Source organism: Neltuma alba, unplaced genomic scaffold (assembly GCF_004799145.2).
Source record: "Neltuma alba isolate B1F8T4 unplaced genomic scaffold, ASM479914v2 tig00011161_pilon, whole genome shotgun sequence".
NCBI lineage: Eukaryota > Viridiplantae > Streptophyta > Magnoliopsida > Fabales > Fabaceae > Neltuma > Neltuma alba.
This window is the reverse complement of record NW_021635892.1, coordinates 89,595-106,266: the sequence shown is the minus strand read 5'-3', so window position 1 is coordinate 106,266 and position 16,672 is coordinate 89,595. Positions and strand designations below refer to the sequence as shown.

The 16,672-nt window shown below is 35.6% G+C and overlaps 2 protein-coding genes and 1 pseudogene across 4 annotated transcripts; 1 reads left to right on the top strand and 2 right to left on the bottom strand.

The window, feature by feature from the left end:
- Nucleotides 1–506: 506 nt before the first annotated feature.
- Nucleotides 507–3,489, bottom strand: LOC114761992 (uncharacterized). Its single transcript, XM_028951448.1, has 7 exons — nt 3,329–3,489; nt 2,324–2,698; nt 2,176–2,214; nt 1,880–1,918; nt 1,731–1,769; nt 1,526–1,620; nt 507–1,378 (listed from the first exon to the last, which is right to left on the bottom strand). The coding sequence occupies exons 1-7, from the start codon at nt 3,487–3,489 to the stop codon at nt 507–509; spliced, it is 1,620 nt and encodes a 539-aa protein (XP_028807281.1).
- A 1,777-nt stretch (nt 3,490–5,266) lies between these two features.
- Nucleotides 5,267–8,616, top strand: LOC114762004 (arogenate dehydrogenase 1, chloroplastic). 3 transcript variants are annotated; one of them, XM_028951459.1, is made up of 4 exons: nt 5,267–5,392; nt 5,589–5,605; nt 5,960–7,061; nt 7,401–8,616. In XM_028951459.1, exons 3-4 carry the CDS (start codon nt 5,968–5,970, stop codon nt 8,365–8,367), a joined length of 2,061 nt encoding a protein of 686 aa, XP_028807292.1. In that variant the 5' UTR covers nt 5,267–5,392; nt 5,589–5,605; nt 5,960–5,967; the 3' UTR covers nt 8,368–8,616. The 3 variants fall into 3 exon arrangements, with proteins under 3 accessions (XP_028807292.1, XP_028807290.1, XP_028807291.1); XM_028951457.1 differs by having other exon boundaries at nt 5,589–5,705; XM_028951458.1 differs by lacking the exon at nt 5,589–5,605.
- A 2,615-nt stretch (nt 8,617–11,231) lies between these two features.
- LOC114762008 (geraniol 8-hydroxylase-like) lies at nt 11,232–14,033 on the bottom strand (annotated as a pseudogene).
- Nucleotides 14,034–16,672: the final 2,639 nt, after the last annotated feature.

Sequence of the window (16,672 nt, the reverse complement as noted above, 5' to 3'; positions counted from 1 at the left end):
ACAACTACAATGGTGCAAGCTGAGACTCACTCGGTGGTGTCCACGTGAGGTTTGGACATTGACATTTCCCCTACCATAATCTGTTGTAATGAACTGCTTACTAACCTCCACATTTTCCTTTACTTTGGTCTCTATCTTTGGCCCTATACAACTCTTCCATTTTGTCATTGCCACACTTGATGCTTGCATCTTTTTCGCAACTTTCTCACGATGCTCATGAATCATTTGGGCTACATTGTGCTTTCTTTCCTTGACCATCCAAGCATTGAATGATTCAGCAATATTGGTGGTTATATTATCCCATCGTTTATATGGGAACTTGCTCACAGCCCACTTATCTACATCCCCATGATTGTTAAGCCAGTCAAATAACTCTGGAGAGAACTCCCTCATTTCTGCCATTGCCTTGTCAAATTCATCGTCAACCCTAGCCCATGCAATTTTATTAAGAAGCATTAATGCATCCTCTTTGGAGCGTGTTCTGCTCCTTTTACCTCTGTTCAATTTCAGCCACTCTGCACTAAAGTTTTCCTTAACGTATAAGCATGCCTGTCAGAACCGAACACTGATTGTACAGCTCCTATTATGGCATTATGACGGTCTGACACAATAGTTAATGGCTTTGAGCCAACTATCTTTTTAATCATAGACATAAACCAAGTCCAGTCATCAATTGTCTCTCCCTTTACAATAGCCATTGCAAAAGGCAACAGCTCATTATTTGCATCATATGCCGAACCTGCGAGGAGTGTTCCCTTATATGGTCCAGATAAATGAGTTCCGTCAACATACAGAACGGGTCTAGCACCAGCCAAGAAACCCTCTATACAACACCCGTATGCGATGAACACACGCTCAAATCTGTAGTTAGGACCAGCTACCCATTCAGCTACTGTTTTCTCATCGGTTTCCTTCAGCCTTTGGCATATCCATGGTATTAACATATATGAATGTTCAGGTCTACCATGTATGTCTTCTATTGCCTTCTCCTTCGCCCTATATGCCTGTTTATATGTAACATTCAGACCATATTCTGTTTGCAATTTTGTCCTTATTTCACTTGCCCGCTTGTCAACATGGTTCCTCACCTCATCGATAATTATACAGGATGTCATATTAGATCTTGCACACTGTCTAACTTGCAAATTATCTTGGGCACTATGGACATGCTCATTAATGAATGTGGTGACACGAAGATATGGAACATTCTTCCCCAATGCACTTGCACATATTTTCCATGGACAACCTTCCACTTTGCAAATGACAGACATTCTCTCTTTGCTGTTCCTCAAAAATTTAAGCTTAAAGTTATGTGCGATGCTAAACTTGTACAAATACTCCCTAAACAAACCAGCATGTGCAATTTTCTGCCCCACGCCTGTAAAAAGCTCCAACCATTTACTATAGTTCATCTCAGTAATTTGTGCCACTGCATTCCCTCCACTGGAGCTTGGGCCTTCATGCGGGCCATCACTGCCTACATGTGAGCCACTTGAGACTTAATAAGGAATGCATTCAACAGTACTTTCATGACTCACATGCTCATAATCGTTTCCCAAACTGATATAAGATACAGCCATTTCCTGGCGTGACAATCCCAACCATCTTTCAATTTCGGATCTGCATACATAATAACTACAATTGTTAGCATATTGACAACATCTGTTCCTACATTCACTACATTAGCACAGCAAATAGCAACTTACACCAGCAAAGATTTTTTTACTTACATTTGTGTATCAGTCATCTCATGTGGTTCTGTCTCAATTCTGCATGCACAATAACTACATTTGTTAGCATATTGACAACATCTGTTCTTACATTCACTACATTAGCACAGCAAATAGCAACTTACACCAGCAAAGATTTTTTTACTTACATTTGTGCATCAGTCATCTCATGTGGTTCTGTCTCAATTCTGCATGCACGATCACTATATTTGTTAGCATATTAACAATATCTGTTCCAATATTAACTACATTAGCACAACAAATATCAACTTCCACCAGGAAATTTTTTTTACTTACCTTTGTGCATCATTCATCTCAGGCGGTTCTATCTAATTCTGCATGCACGATCATTACATTTGTTAGCATATTGACAACATCTGTTCTTACATTCACTACATTAGCACAGCAAATAGCAACTTACACCAGCAAAAAAATTTTTACTTACATTTGCGCATCAGTCATCTCATGTGGTTCTGTCTCAATTCTGCATACACGATAACTACAATTGTTAGCATATTAACAATATCTGTTCCCACATTAACTACATTAGCACAACAAATAACAACTTCAACCAGAAGAAATTTATAACTTACATTTCTTGATCATTGATTTTATGTCTTTCAGTCTCATTGCCTTTCAATGATACATACACATGCGCAATGATGTCATTATGCACAAAAATATTTCTAACTCCGCTATCATCAACAAGATCAATTAATGTCCTCTCATCATACTTGACAGTATACTTCATGTCCCAACTGCTACCATCATAACCACTGCATTCTGATATAGTTGCCCTTAAATCTTCAAGTGTCATTCCATCTTTTATTGTTTCTGCATGTACTCTGCCTCCATGATATCTAACTTGACCTTCAGGACTAATAACAAATTCTCCATCTACATGAAAGTAACAAAATAATTCCTTCCCAGGAGTGGAGCCAATATTACAATTCATTGTGCAAGCCAAGCTGAAACAATTGAATAATCATTATGTTAGTTCACCGATAATGATATTTTCTCACTTCTTTAAATAAAGATAAATGACAGTACCTCTTCACTCATTAACAACTTTAGTTTATGCTTTCACACTTTAACATTAGCTATTAACTATAATATCTACCCTATCATAACTGTCATGCCTCAAACTTCAATGTCATGCAATCAGCTTCGACTTTCTCCCAAAAACAATCCTCCATTCCCCAACACTAATCACTGTAAACCCTACCAAAAAGCAACAAACCCCTATGGATAAATGCTTCAGCTCAGGCAAATAAAAATACGAACTTCACTATACCAACGAAACGCTATAAGTACGCATGCTTCGACCTTTGTACGTAACCCCATTTACTGTATCAGCTTCGTCGGAGAAAAGGTTGATAGACCCATATTGATAAATGATCATGGTAGGGGATGAAAAGACGAAGATTGTGGTGCACAAAATTACTTCACTTGCTTTTTTCAACCTCATTTAGATTTCAAGACCAAGAACGTGTACCCAACCATACCCACAATCACAATACTTCAAAATGAAGAACAAAACCACCGTGATTAGACCCTAGGATGAATAGACGATAACTGTGGTGTGAGAAATTACTAACCTTGCTTGCTTCAACCACCTTCCAAGGTCCCACCGTCCAACGTTCTCCACCTTTCTGCAGTATAATTCTACAGAGCCATAAGTGTCATCGACATTTCCTTGCTTCAGTATAATTCTTTTTGCTTTTACATCAGAAGGGCGAATTTGTCCATTTGCCCTCATTATACAAATGACAGATTGGGTCAATGACCCAATCTGTCATTTCTACAATTCCAGGACCCAAACTGGAATTGTATATATTGGAGTGGCTTTATCTGTCATTTTCCCAATTATTTAAGCCATTTTTGGGGAAATACCTTTTCCAAAATGTCTCTAAACCCTAAAAATCAATATTCCATAATTTTTCCCAACTTATTTGGCAAATAAATAATTTTAATAAATTTTCTCTTTTCTGCCCATCCTAAGTCATAAAATTTGGGGTGTTACAATTTGATTTATTTAGTTTTAGACAATAATTTATTTAATTAAATTTTTAAAAAATAAGTTAATTTGGACTTTAATAATGATTTGATTTATATTATATGCGTTGATATTTTTAAACTATATATATTTGATAATAGAGTATTTTTATACTTATATAACTTGTTATTCTATAATTTGAATTAGAAATTCACGAGTTTCAACAATAATATTTCTCAGATTAAAGTAAAATAATAGTTAGATTGTAAAATTTAAAAGTAAAATTCCTACAAAGAATAAAAACATGATATTTTTGTTACGAAAGAAGCGCATATTTATAAAGAAGAGTAATTAGTTATAGTGATGATGAAATTTCAAAAGATTAATAATAGTATTTATTATTGCACAATTGCACTATAGATAAAACTTTTGGATGTTGTTATCTTATTAATGAATGTTTTAAATGTTCTTGGATGTTGATGGATATTTATATATGATGATATTTTGTATTTATGACTTAATTTTATTCATATTTATGTCTTTTATTAACAATTTTATTGGTTTATTTTTATTTTTTGATAAAAAAATATGAGAAATATAAAAAATAATTTTTTTCTTAAACGGGCCAAAAGCCTATGGGCCGGGTCTAGTAAATTAGGATATTTTTGAAATTTCGGCTCTGGAGGGCCAGCCCTTCTAAGCCTGCTAGCCCTGAAAAACCGGTCCTGATTCCCACTTCTAATATTCACTAACTTTTTGGATTCACTTTGGAAAAAACTGCATTAAGGTGCCACTTAAGAGAATTACATATAAAAAACTCCCTTAAATTTTTCAAATTAATCTGAATTCTCAAAGAACTCCATTACAAGATATTTCACTTATTTAATTACTAAATTGTCTTCATCTTTTTTTAAGTATATATTAATAACTAAAAGAGAAATTATTAATAACTTAAAGTATAAGTAGCCTCTCCCAAACTCCATATTTGTCACGTCACCGGCACAAAAACCTATGGACCCCCTCCAAAAACCATGTGGACCAATGTAAGGAAAATTTTAAAGCCTACAGTCAATGGAATCACAACGTCAAAAACACCAACAAGAGTTGTTACAATTAGTAAGAAGTATGATCATAATTTATAAGGTCATAAATTTAAATCCTACTGATTTGAAGGCCTTATTGGTTGGTAATTTATAAATATTTCTATAAACACTCTTTAAATTTAGAAGCATGTTCTAATCATAATAAGTTTCTGAAACCCAACTTCCCTGAAATTTTTGTCATAAAAGAAACGTGGAAGACAAATACATGCATCAATAATTGAATGACGCGGGATAATGAATGTGGACCACATGGACCAATCACAGAAGATTTCCAGGTCATTCTAGCCCAAGCAGTGGGACAGTACGGGGGATAAGTCAGCGTCCACATTACCGCCCGCCCGAGTAGCCTAGCGGCAAATTATACTGGACAAAACAACGGCATCGTTTTTATTTGACCCTCGCCTTCTCAGACCTGAACGCAAAACGGAAGCCTCAAGTCTAAAATCCCTCGAGCCATTCTCCGTTCTCCGCACCTTCACTCGTTTAAGTTCTCGGTCTCTCCATAACAGCTCCGTCGTCCTCCGACTTAGTCGCTCGTTATCAATCGGCCTTCGCCGTCCCCGGTAAGAAGAATGCCGATCTCTGTGACTTTATTTCTTGACGTGTAAATAATGTCAATAATTAGTAAATATGTGAGGTCTCTGGGTAGTCTATTTCTATAATGCTTCACGGACCTCAGAATATTTATTTATCCATCTCTGTTTGCAATGACTTCCTAAGTGAATTGGTTAATTGATGCTGGGTTATTTCTTGATGCAGTGTCTCATGTGAAATAGGTAATGCTGTATCTCATGCTTTGAAATTTGTCATCCTGCGATTTGGATATTTACGTGCTTTCTAGGAATCAGCATCTCTATGTCCAAACCAGCTAGTTAGGTATCATTTTGCTGGAGATAGATGATCATGCTGTGATTTATATAATTTATATCACATATTGGCTATCGTTTCAAGCTTATTTAAACCCAATCTTGCATGCCAGTTTGCTTACTTCACTAAATGTTCCTAAAATGCAGTAAGAAATGTTGTAGCTTTTGCTTTATCTTTGTATTATAATTTTCTGGCTAATTCTTTTCAAAACCAACACTGCTTAGACGTTTCTTGATAGCGGTCCTCGGTCTTTCTCTCTACAGGGTTGGCCATGCTCTCTGTGTCAAATTTTTACCCATCTCCAGTGAGACCTAAACCTGCCTTGCATTATTCCCCTCTCGGACGTCAACGCCCTTGGCACTTCTCCATACCTCCCTCCCTTGATTTCAACCATCGCAGTTTTTCCTTGCGCCAATCACTTTGTATTCGATCTATTGATGCCGCTCAGCTTTATGACTATGAATCAAAACTCGCCGTTGAATTTCAGAATGCCCAGAAGCTCAAGATTGCCATTATTGGTTTTGGCAACTTTGGCCAGTTCCTTGCTAAGACCCTTAGACGCCAAGGACACAATGTTTTAGCTCATTCCCGCTCTGATTACTCTGATGTTGCTCGTAAACTTGGTGTCTCATTCTTCCCTGATCCAAATGACCTCTGTGAAGAACATCCAGAGATTATTTTGCTGTGCACATCAATAATTTCCACTGAGCAAGTGGTGTTGTCTCTTCCACTGCAGAGACTGAAGCGAAGTACATTGGTTGTGGATGTGCTTTCGGTGAAGGAGTTCCCCAAGAATGTGCTTCTGGAAGCCTTGCCAAGTGATTTTGACATTATTTGCACGCATCCCATGTTTGGCCCTGAGAGTGCTGGGCATGGATGGAGTGGTCTTACTTTTATGTATGATATAGTACGAATCGGGGATGAAGATTCAAGAATTGCGCGTTGCGAGAAGTTCCTGAATATTTTTTCAAGAGAAGGATGTAGGATGGTTGAGATGACTTGTGCTGATCATGATAGATATGCTGCAGAATCACAGTTCATCACGCATACTGTAGGGAGAGTTTTGGATATGTTAATGCTGGGGTCAACTCCAATAAATACAAAGGGGTATGAGAGTTTGTTAGAATTAGTAGTGAACACATCAGGAGATAGTTTTGATTTGTATTATGGGCTCTTTATGTTCAACAAGAATTCTTTGGAAATGTTAGAGAGGTTGGATTTGGCTTTTGACGCTTTGAGGAAACAACTGATTGGGCGTTTGCATGATGTTGTAAGAAATCAGTTATTTGAGAATGCTGGAAAGATGCAAAATGGTAACCACGCAGTGTTCAATAATGCTCAAAACGTATCCTCCAGAGATACAAGGTAGCCTCAACTTTTGTTGTAAGTTTTGTGATTTTTCCCTTGGTGTACTGTATGTTGAGAACAACTAAAATTGGCTAAGTCGTCTTGTGATTAGAATCAGGATAAAACTATATGCTACAGTTTTTTTAAAGCTAGCATCTAAATTGAGAAATTAGATGTGTGCTGTTGTTTACATGAACCAGAGCATTCAATGCAACACAAAGCAAAACAATGGTCTATAGCTTTTATAGGGAAGACTTTAAACGCCTCCCTTCTATTTTTCCTTTTGAGGTTGGGGGATGGTGTATTAGTCTCTTTGACAAGGTCTAATCTTTTATAACATATGATGTTACCCTGCAGATTCCATGATGTTGCTCAAACGTACAGCTTCAAGTCAAATAATTCAAGCCAGCTTGATGGGAACTCAAAGCTTAAGATTGCAGTAATTGGATTTGGCAACTTTGGTCAGTTTCTTGCAAAAACTATGGTACGCCAAGGCCATGAAGTGTTAGCATACTCTCGAACAAACTACTCTGACGTGGCCCAGGAACTAGGGGTATCTTATTTCAATGATGCAGATGATCTTTGTGAACAGCATCCGGAAGTGATATTGATTTGTACTTCCATTCTATCAACAGAGAAAGTTCTCAAGTCTTTGCCTGTGCAGAGATTAAAGAGAAGTACCTTGTTTGTTGATGTACTTTCTGTCAAAGAATTTCCTAGAAACTTATTTCTTCAACACTTGCCAGCTGATTTTGATATTCTCTGCACTCATCCTATGTTTGGGCCTGAGAGTGGAAAAAATGGGTGGAAAGACCTTCCCTTTGTTTTTGATAGCGTTAGGGTTGGAAATGATGAATTAAGGATGTCTCGATGTGAACGGTTTCTTGACATCTTTGTAAGAGAAGGGTGCCGGATGGTTGACATGTCATGTGCTGAGCATGATTGGCATGCAGCCGGCTCGCAGTTTATCACACATACCATGGGGAGGATATTGGAAAAGTTGGGGTTGGTAGCAACACCTATCAACACAAAAGGTTATGAGACTTTGCTGAGTTTGGTAGAGAACACTGCCGGAGATAGTTTTGATCTGTACTATGGCTTGTTCATGTATAATATAAATGCAATGGAACAATTAGAGAGACTGGACCTAGCTTTTGAATCTCTGAAGAAGCAGCTTTTTGGCCGTTTACACAGCATCTACCGCAAGCAGTTGTTTGAAAACACGGACAAATTACATGCTTTACCAGATAGGCTCATTTTGCCAGAGATGTCTGAAGAGGGCAAAGTGGTATCATCCTTCTCAGAGGTTGCGGACGTCAAATGAAAATGATCTTCGGGTTCCCATCTTGTGTGTTTTTGCTTGCTCCATCTGCTTCATAGGCGTGTGTTGTCTAATACATGTAGTGTCTCTTTGCTGGAAAAACCAGCAGGATGGTGTTGTCTTAACATGTTTTATTCTAGGAGCGTCGGTTAGCCATGGATTCTATTTAGTGGATTCGTGAAGCTCTCTCATAACTTGCGTTAGAGACCGGGGATGACTAGTCTGATTATTGACAGCGACATTGCAATTGCCGTCCAACTAGCAAGAGTTTCTGGACAACTTGGTGATGTTGCCATGTTCGGTCTATACACTAGGTGGCAAATTCAAACTGGTCTCATATTTAGAGAAGGCAATGTATATATATGTGCGAGAGTGGTTAGCTAAGCATCACATTTGCGAGAATAAGAGGTTGTGTTGAGCCTCCCAGGGAACTAGTTACCTATTTTTACCGAGACACTATGCAGTTGCAGCTCCTCTCTCAATTTTAGTACTTCTTCTGATCTTATACGTAAGAGTTATTAAGGAAATTGATTCAGCTATTTGTCCAAAAAAAAAACAAGTGTACTTCTAAATAGTCTCTCTCTCTCTCTAATCATTTGCAAATTGCAACGGAAACTATCCTTATATGTAAACTCTTCTTTAATACTCCTCCGGTCCTTAATATAGGACCCAATTCTTGAGTTAGTTTTGGTCCTAAGTATAAGACTCATTTCCCATATTTATTAATTTTCTCTAAATTACCCCTATAGATACTCCCTCAACCATAATCAAGTAGAAGAGAAAGGGGGTATTAAGAAAGATGATTATGGTGTTTTAAGAAAAATGTGTCACTTTTCTTATAATTAACTAACTTACCTAACTTTCTTAATTTAATCAAATTAGTTAAATGGGTCTTATATTAAGGACCGGAGGAGTATGTTCAATGGATAGTTGGGAAAAAAATAATTAATCTGAAAAACAAAGTGAGTAGAGATCTTATATTTAAGATCAAAGCAAACTTCTTAATTAGTTTTTACATTTAGGATTGAAGAAAGTAGGTAAAATTCTTCCCCTGATTTTTTTTTTCCAAATAATAGTAATAACAACAACAACATTCATGTAGTATATTAAAGCGTTTGTATAATTTCATTTCGGCTAATGTATGCGTTTGTGCGTTAAAACGAATTTTTTGTAAAAATGTCTTCTCAATTTAACTCCTAGCATAATGTAGTTTTTAATTTGATTTATCATAACATTATCTTCATATTTGGCTTCTTTGTCAATATAACATTCTCCATTAAACGATAAAAATCCCATTGGCAAATAATTGAAGTTGGTAATAATTTTATTTTTGAAAATTAAATTTAAAAATAATAAACCTGAGAGAAACATTTCATTTGCGCAGATCTTGAGAACTGTTCTGTCTGTCAGACAAGTCACGAGAGGTTTCTACCAAATGAGAGCCTAAAACGCAGTTCAACCCCACTTGACTGATTTTTTCTTTTTACGAGAAACAATTTTATTACTAGCTTAATGAAAACATACAAAAAGGCCTAAAAAAAAGGCTTTAAAAACCAGCCTGTCCAATTAAGCAACTGTGAAGTCTAAGAACAGAAAGCAACAACCAAAAGATAAAGAAATATAAAAATTATAATATCAACTGCACCACACATTTGTTATTAAGAATTACTCCCACTAGTTCAAAATACAAGATAAAATTTATCCATTTATATTTATCTAAAAATTAGTTTAAACTAACAAATATGTAAAGCATGTATTTCTTTTCCCAAATATGTCTTTATTAATGAAAAGAATAAGTAAAAAATGTAATAAATGAATCAGAGAAGAAAGAAAATATATGTTAGGGATAAAATTGGAAAAAAAATTCGTCAATTAATTAGATAAAATTGAATGTTATCTTGTAAAAAAAAAAAAGTCTCTTCAACAAAATTCATCTTATATTTTGAATCAGTGGAGTACATTTAGTTATATTAATAAATATGTGAAATGCATTAACAACTAATGTCAGCGGTTTCTTCTTCTCAATGAATAAGTGTTAAATTGGTGATTGTACATTTAAATTTAATCACGGAGAGTTCAAATTTATTTAATGATTTCATGAAATCTTACTACGGTAATTTCTTTTGTTTGGAACCAAAATTTTTTTTCCCCAACTAAAATATCGAAGCATGAGGCCCGCCACACAATCGAACATCAATTAACCACCACCCCCTTGCCTGATTGTTGCTATCACGAGGTCTCATCCAAACAACACGCCGGAGATTTTGTCCAAAAGCAAAAACCACAAAATATATATATATATATATATATATTTTTTAAGCACCACAAAATAAGTCGAACTACATTAAAATAATGGAGAACACATATTTCATACCACATAGTACTACACATTTCATTTCATGGAGAATCACATGCATAATTAAGCAATACTAATTGTGTTTTATTGACTTGTGAGAGACAACTATGCTCGTTTCAATTTTGTTGAATCCCTAAATCACTGTATAATCACGCATGCATAGATACATATATCCTCCTCCTGTCCTTAATATAAGGCCTATTTAACTAATTTGATTAGATCAAGAAAGTTATGTAAGTTAGTTAATTATAAGAAATATGACTCCCTTAATATCCTCTCTCCCTCTTCTACTTGATTATGGTTGAAGGAATATCTATAGGGGTAATTTAATTTGAGAAAAACTGATAAATATAAGAAATAAGTCTTATATTTAGGATTAAAATCAACTTAACAATTAGGTCCTATAGTAAGAACAAGAGGAATATGTTCTTTTATTGCTTACAAGTTTTATTTTATTGGACAAAATTTTGTTTAAGACATGGTCTGACACTAATACAAGCAATTCTCCAATAAGATTTTGTGTTGGGGGGACCGGCTAGTCCGAGATTTGACTGGTTCATTATGTTGTGAAATACTTATTTTTTTCACTAGACCTAATCCTACATTTATGTATTCTACAAATAAAGGGCTGAGTTAGATAAGCGTGGTGTGGGGATGACAACCAAAGGTGTTTTCTTCTTGAGGAGAATACCAAACTTCTCAGACACATCTAACTTTTGGTCTTCGGGTACCCTCCAATCAAACAAATGGATTAACGTTGCCATCAAATACATAAAGTTCCTCTCAGCCAGAGCTATTCCTGCACAAATTCTTCGTCCAGACCCAAATGGTAAATAATTGAAGTCATTCCCTCTATAATCGCATTTAGCATCCAAGAACCTGGTAGGATCAAAGCAAAGAGGATTGTCCCAAACCGAAGCGTCTCTATGTATGGCCCACACATTCACAAACACACGAGAGCTTCTTGGGATTTTGTAGCCTTCCACGTTTGTGGCTTGACTTGGACAATGAGGAACTAATAGGGCACCAACAGGGTACAACCTGAGAGTTTCCTTCATAACAGCAAACAAGTATGGTAGTTTGCCGATATGGGACTCTTGCACCATGTTTTCTCTTCCCACTACAGTTTCTAGTTCTTCTTGGATTCCCTTCATTACCTTCGGATTGTTTAAAATTTGAGCCATTGCAAACTCCATTGTGTTCACGGTTGTATCAGTTCCACCCGCCAACATATCCTACCCACAAATTACATTAATTAATACTGATCAATAAAATTACTCAATCTGATTGTAAATATGAAACTTAAATAACTAATTTGCAGATATTAAAAGATTAGTTAAATTGGTTATTTGTGAAAAATATATTGGTTTCCTTAAAGTAAGCCTTCTAATCATTTCCACAGAAAACCAATCCTTTGATTTTTTTTTTAAAAAAGAAAACCTTAATAATATATGTATGGAGAGTCTAGGCAAAAGAAAACTACAAATTTGAATGACAAAATAAATTGAAGTCTTATCTTTAGAATCAAAACTAATAGCTTTGCAAAATCTTAAATTTAGAACAGGAGGAAGTATTTTATTTGTTTACTGAATTTTTCAAATTAAAATGTACATATTTTATCACTTAAACGGAAACAGATTACTAAAACACAAACATCATGTTTGAAAAACATACATATGTTCTGTAAAATGTCATATCATTTTTTGATGCAACACGGTAATCATATTGCTAAAACGTTGGTAAAAAAAACATTAATAAAACACAAACATAATACTATTCCAAATTAAAGATATATTCACACACGCACACACAATATGTTGATTTTATAATAACCAACAAGTTTAAACTAAATAAAGCATTTTAAATATTTATTCAAAATTCCAAAATAATATAGGGTTCTAATTTGGCATTTTGAACTTCAGACTAACTAATTTTTCAATTAGCATTTTTAAAAGTATTTTTGTCATTTTCCCTATATATATATATATATATTAAATATATTGAAAGCAAATATAGTGCTACTACCAGCCGTTCGAGGTCAATGTAGGACCGCACTCCCGTCACTATAATGAAATATGAACCATTTAAAATTTTATTTTGATGGTTTAGATTTAAATTTTAAATTTTACTTTTTTTAAGAAATGTCAAATATAGAGTGTCATCTTTATTTTAAAATCTGTATCTATTAAAAAAAAAATTATCTAAGACATAAAAAAAATTGAATTGAATCTAGAACATCAAAAATTAATCTTAATAGCCTAGATTAAGATGAGCATTCCATGTTCATCTTATGAGCTCTAAACTGAAGGGAAAAAGATAGATACCATGAGAAGTGCCTTAACTTGGGTGATGGTGAGTGGCGTCTTGGAATCATGTTCACCCTTCAATTTCAACAAAACCCTAAGAAATCCTTGCTATACTCTTCTTCTTTCTTCTTCAACCGCTGCTTAATCACCTTCTCAAAGATCTGGTCGAACTGCTGAACCGCTAAACGCATTTTTTTCTCCACACCCTGCAAATCAAACAGAGCCAACCACGGAAATATGTCCGATATGTTGGGCTTCCCAAGCAGTGCTACAATGCGCGCCACCACTTTCCTGAACTCTGCTCCCTTCATCATCATCTCATCATCCTCTTCCGCCGCCGTCCCACCCCATATCATGTTCGTTATGATGTTCAAAACTGTAAGATACATCTGCTGCCCAATATCCACCGGAGATCCCACCCGACTATACAAATAACCCACGGTTTTTTGAACCTCCTTGCGGCGGAGCGCACAGAGAGAATCCGTGGCGCAGTTGCTGACAATCCATTGCACAAACACTTTCTTCAGCATCCGCCACTCAGGTCCATAAGGGGTCCAAAGTATGTCGCTCCCGTCGTAGAATGCGACCCTGCCGGCGACGGTGACGCTGCGGTTAGAGAAAGTGAGGTCATGGTCTTTGAGCACTTGACGAGCCAGCGAAGGGGAGGAAATGACGATGATATGTTTGGCACCTAGTCGGAGGGAAAAGATGGGACCATAGATTTTAGACAGAGAGGTGAAGTAAGAGTGAAGCTGGGGATGAAGACACAGAAGATTGCCGAGCAAGGGTAGGCCCGGTGGACCTGGGAGTGTGTTGGAACCATATTTGACAAAGCAGACCCTTGCATAACTTGGGATGGCAAAAACGGCCAAGAAAGCAAGAAATATGAGCGTGTAAATATCCCACTGGCTTATCCAATGCATCAGATTTTGAAAGAAAGTTGAGAAAAATTCAATCATGATGGATATGAGACCTGTGAAACAAGCAGAAAAGGATAACCAAAAGGAAACCAGCTGTGATGAGCAAGTAACTGGTTCGTTTTGCACTAGCTTCCCTCTATGATGCATGTATATATAGAGAAGGGGACGGATCCAAAGAGGGGTAAAGAAGAAAAATTATAGGTTAGTTTAGGGGGAAAATGACCAATTACTGATAGGTTGCTTAAAATTGAGTTATTATTTATAAGTAATGCATGATTGAACCATTGCTTTTAGAGGTGAATAAATGAACGGATTGATTGACCCATAATAATTCGTAATGCTTATTACATGGGTCCAATCTAAGAGCTTTAAAATTTAGTACTCACCACCCCTAGCTTATATCTGTAGTATGTATAAAGAAACACACCATATATATGTGTGTTAAGTTATAAATATGTCTATTTCTATATATTTGAATAAAAATATAATATATATTTTACTTCGGGTTACCATCCACTCGTTTTCGAGGATGGGGGATGGGAATGGAGCAAGCTAGAACCACAAATTTCTACTATTCCTTGATATGTAAACCCATAATGAGATCCCTTCTTTTTTTCTTTTTTCCTCTTTTTTGCTGCCAACGTAAACCCACAATGATATCTAGAAGAAGGAGAGAATACACATGTACATAGTTTTTCTAAATCTTAGCTAATGATTATTGAAATCGTACATCATCACTAGTAAACACTAGTTAACTCACTTGAGAAATAAGTTTTTTCTTCTTATATATTACCTCTTGTCATTTTTGTCACTACAAAAAGTTTACTTTAGTTCTAAATATAAGAACTTAATTCATTTTCACTACTACAAAAAATATATTTAATGACTTCATTTTACAGCAATTAAAAAGAAAAGCACCGTTAAAAAAAACGGTAGTATTTTTGTAATTAACTCGTGGTAAGTTTGACTTTTATTGTGATATTCCAAATTTTGGGTCTCAAAGTGTAAAAATTAGTCTAAGATAGGTAGACTATTAAGTCCTTTTGAATAGGAGGCCCATAAAGGTAAGAAAAGAGTTAAAGGGTATTTAGGGACTAAACTGCAAATTGGAAAAACTCTAAAGGTTAAAATATAAATAAAGTTAGAGATTTTGGTAAAGTTTTAGAGCTTAGAAACAAGAAAAGAGGTTAGTTACAAGTTAAAGGTAATGTAAGAGGCCTCAATGAAATGATTTGTGATGTTCAGTCTAATCAGAGGCAAAATCATAATTTTAGGGTATTAAATGCACCTTTAACTTTTCTCTTTGGGGAAAATTAGACAAAGTAGGTGAAGCAAGAAGGTGAAGCACACTCATTCTATTTTTCGTTTTTTGTTTTTATTGGTTCGTCTGATTGTACAGAGATTCCATTCATAAGATGCAAATAGAAATTCATTTTCAAGCCACATGCACATTACTTTATTAACCGGGACCTAAGACCCAAAAAGGCCACACGTACATTATCAACTTATTAACGTCTTTATCGAGTCGCGGAACTGTAGAACTGGAGCCTTGCAATAATGCACCTTTCCAGCTGTCTTTTATTAGGAAATTTTATTTGTTAAAATTTCTTAATCAATTCATACATAATCCTGAATAACAAATATCTTGTGAAAAATGTTTTTGTTGGTTCACACTTGTTACCATCATCATCATCATCAGTTATGTGATCTTCTACATGTGATCACTCCACGTACTCTTTATTCAATAATGCATATGATCCGTTCAATCATGTTGTTGAACGGATTGCAATTTTTCATTTTGGTTGATTTGATACGAGGATTTGTGGAGGCTGTGAGGTAGCGTCGATTTGATTAGCATTGTCACTACCTACTCTCCCAAAAGAAGGGCAATGGAGGGATGTTATCGGGAATGAAGAGTTGATCAGATAATCTTAAGTATGGTGAAGAAATCGAGTAGAGAAAAAATAAAAAGAATATTTAAGGAAGCTATTGAGGGAAACTTTTTGGTGAACAAATCTAGATTATTAGTTATTAATAGAGTAAAATGACATAATGTAATCCATGCAGCCAATAGCCTCTACTTAGTCTAATAAAGTTTGTTTCATTGTTGCAACCTATCCATTCCAAGCTCAATACTTTGGTAGTCAACCATTTCTTTTATTCAACATGTTAAGCATCTATGTGTTGGAATAGCTGAACACCCAAGAGAGGGTGAATTGGGTGTTAATTAAAATTAAAACCTTTTCGCAATGTAATGAAATTCATGAGAAATTTTGAGTATAAAAACAATGAATCAACATAAGTATAATCACAGTAGTAAAATGGTTTAGTTGGAAATATAAGAAGTAAGGGAAGAGAAGATGCAAACTGTGATTTATCCTGGTTCGGTCCTCACTGACCTACGTCCAGTCCTCAGGCTCCCCCTGAGATTTTCAATCAACTATCTCCCTCAAGTTTAACACGGGTACTTGAGAACCATTACAACCACAAGTTTGATCCGGGCACTTGTGACGCCACTTACAATCCTTAGACTAACCAGTCTAATTCAACAACAATCTCTCACTGAGGTAATACTCCCCCTTACACACCGTAAGGACACAATCTAATAATGATAATGAAGATTGAATATTTCTTCTCTCAAAGAAGTGATAGATGAATCTTAAGCACGTCTGAGAAACTCTCCTCTCTATCTTACGAATACATAAGTTTTAATCTATGAAGTACAA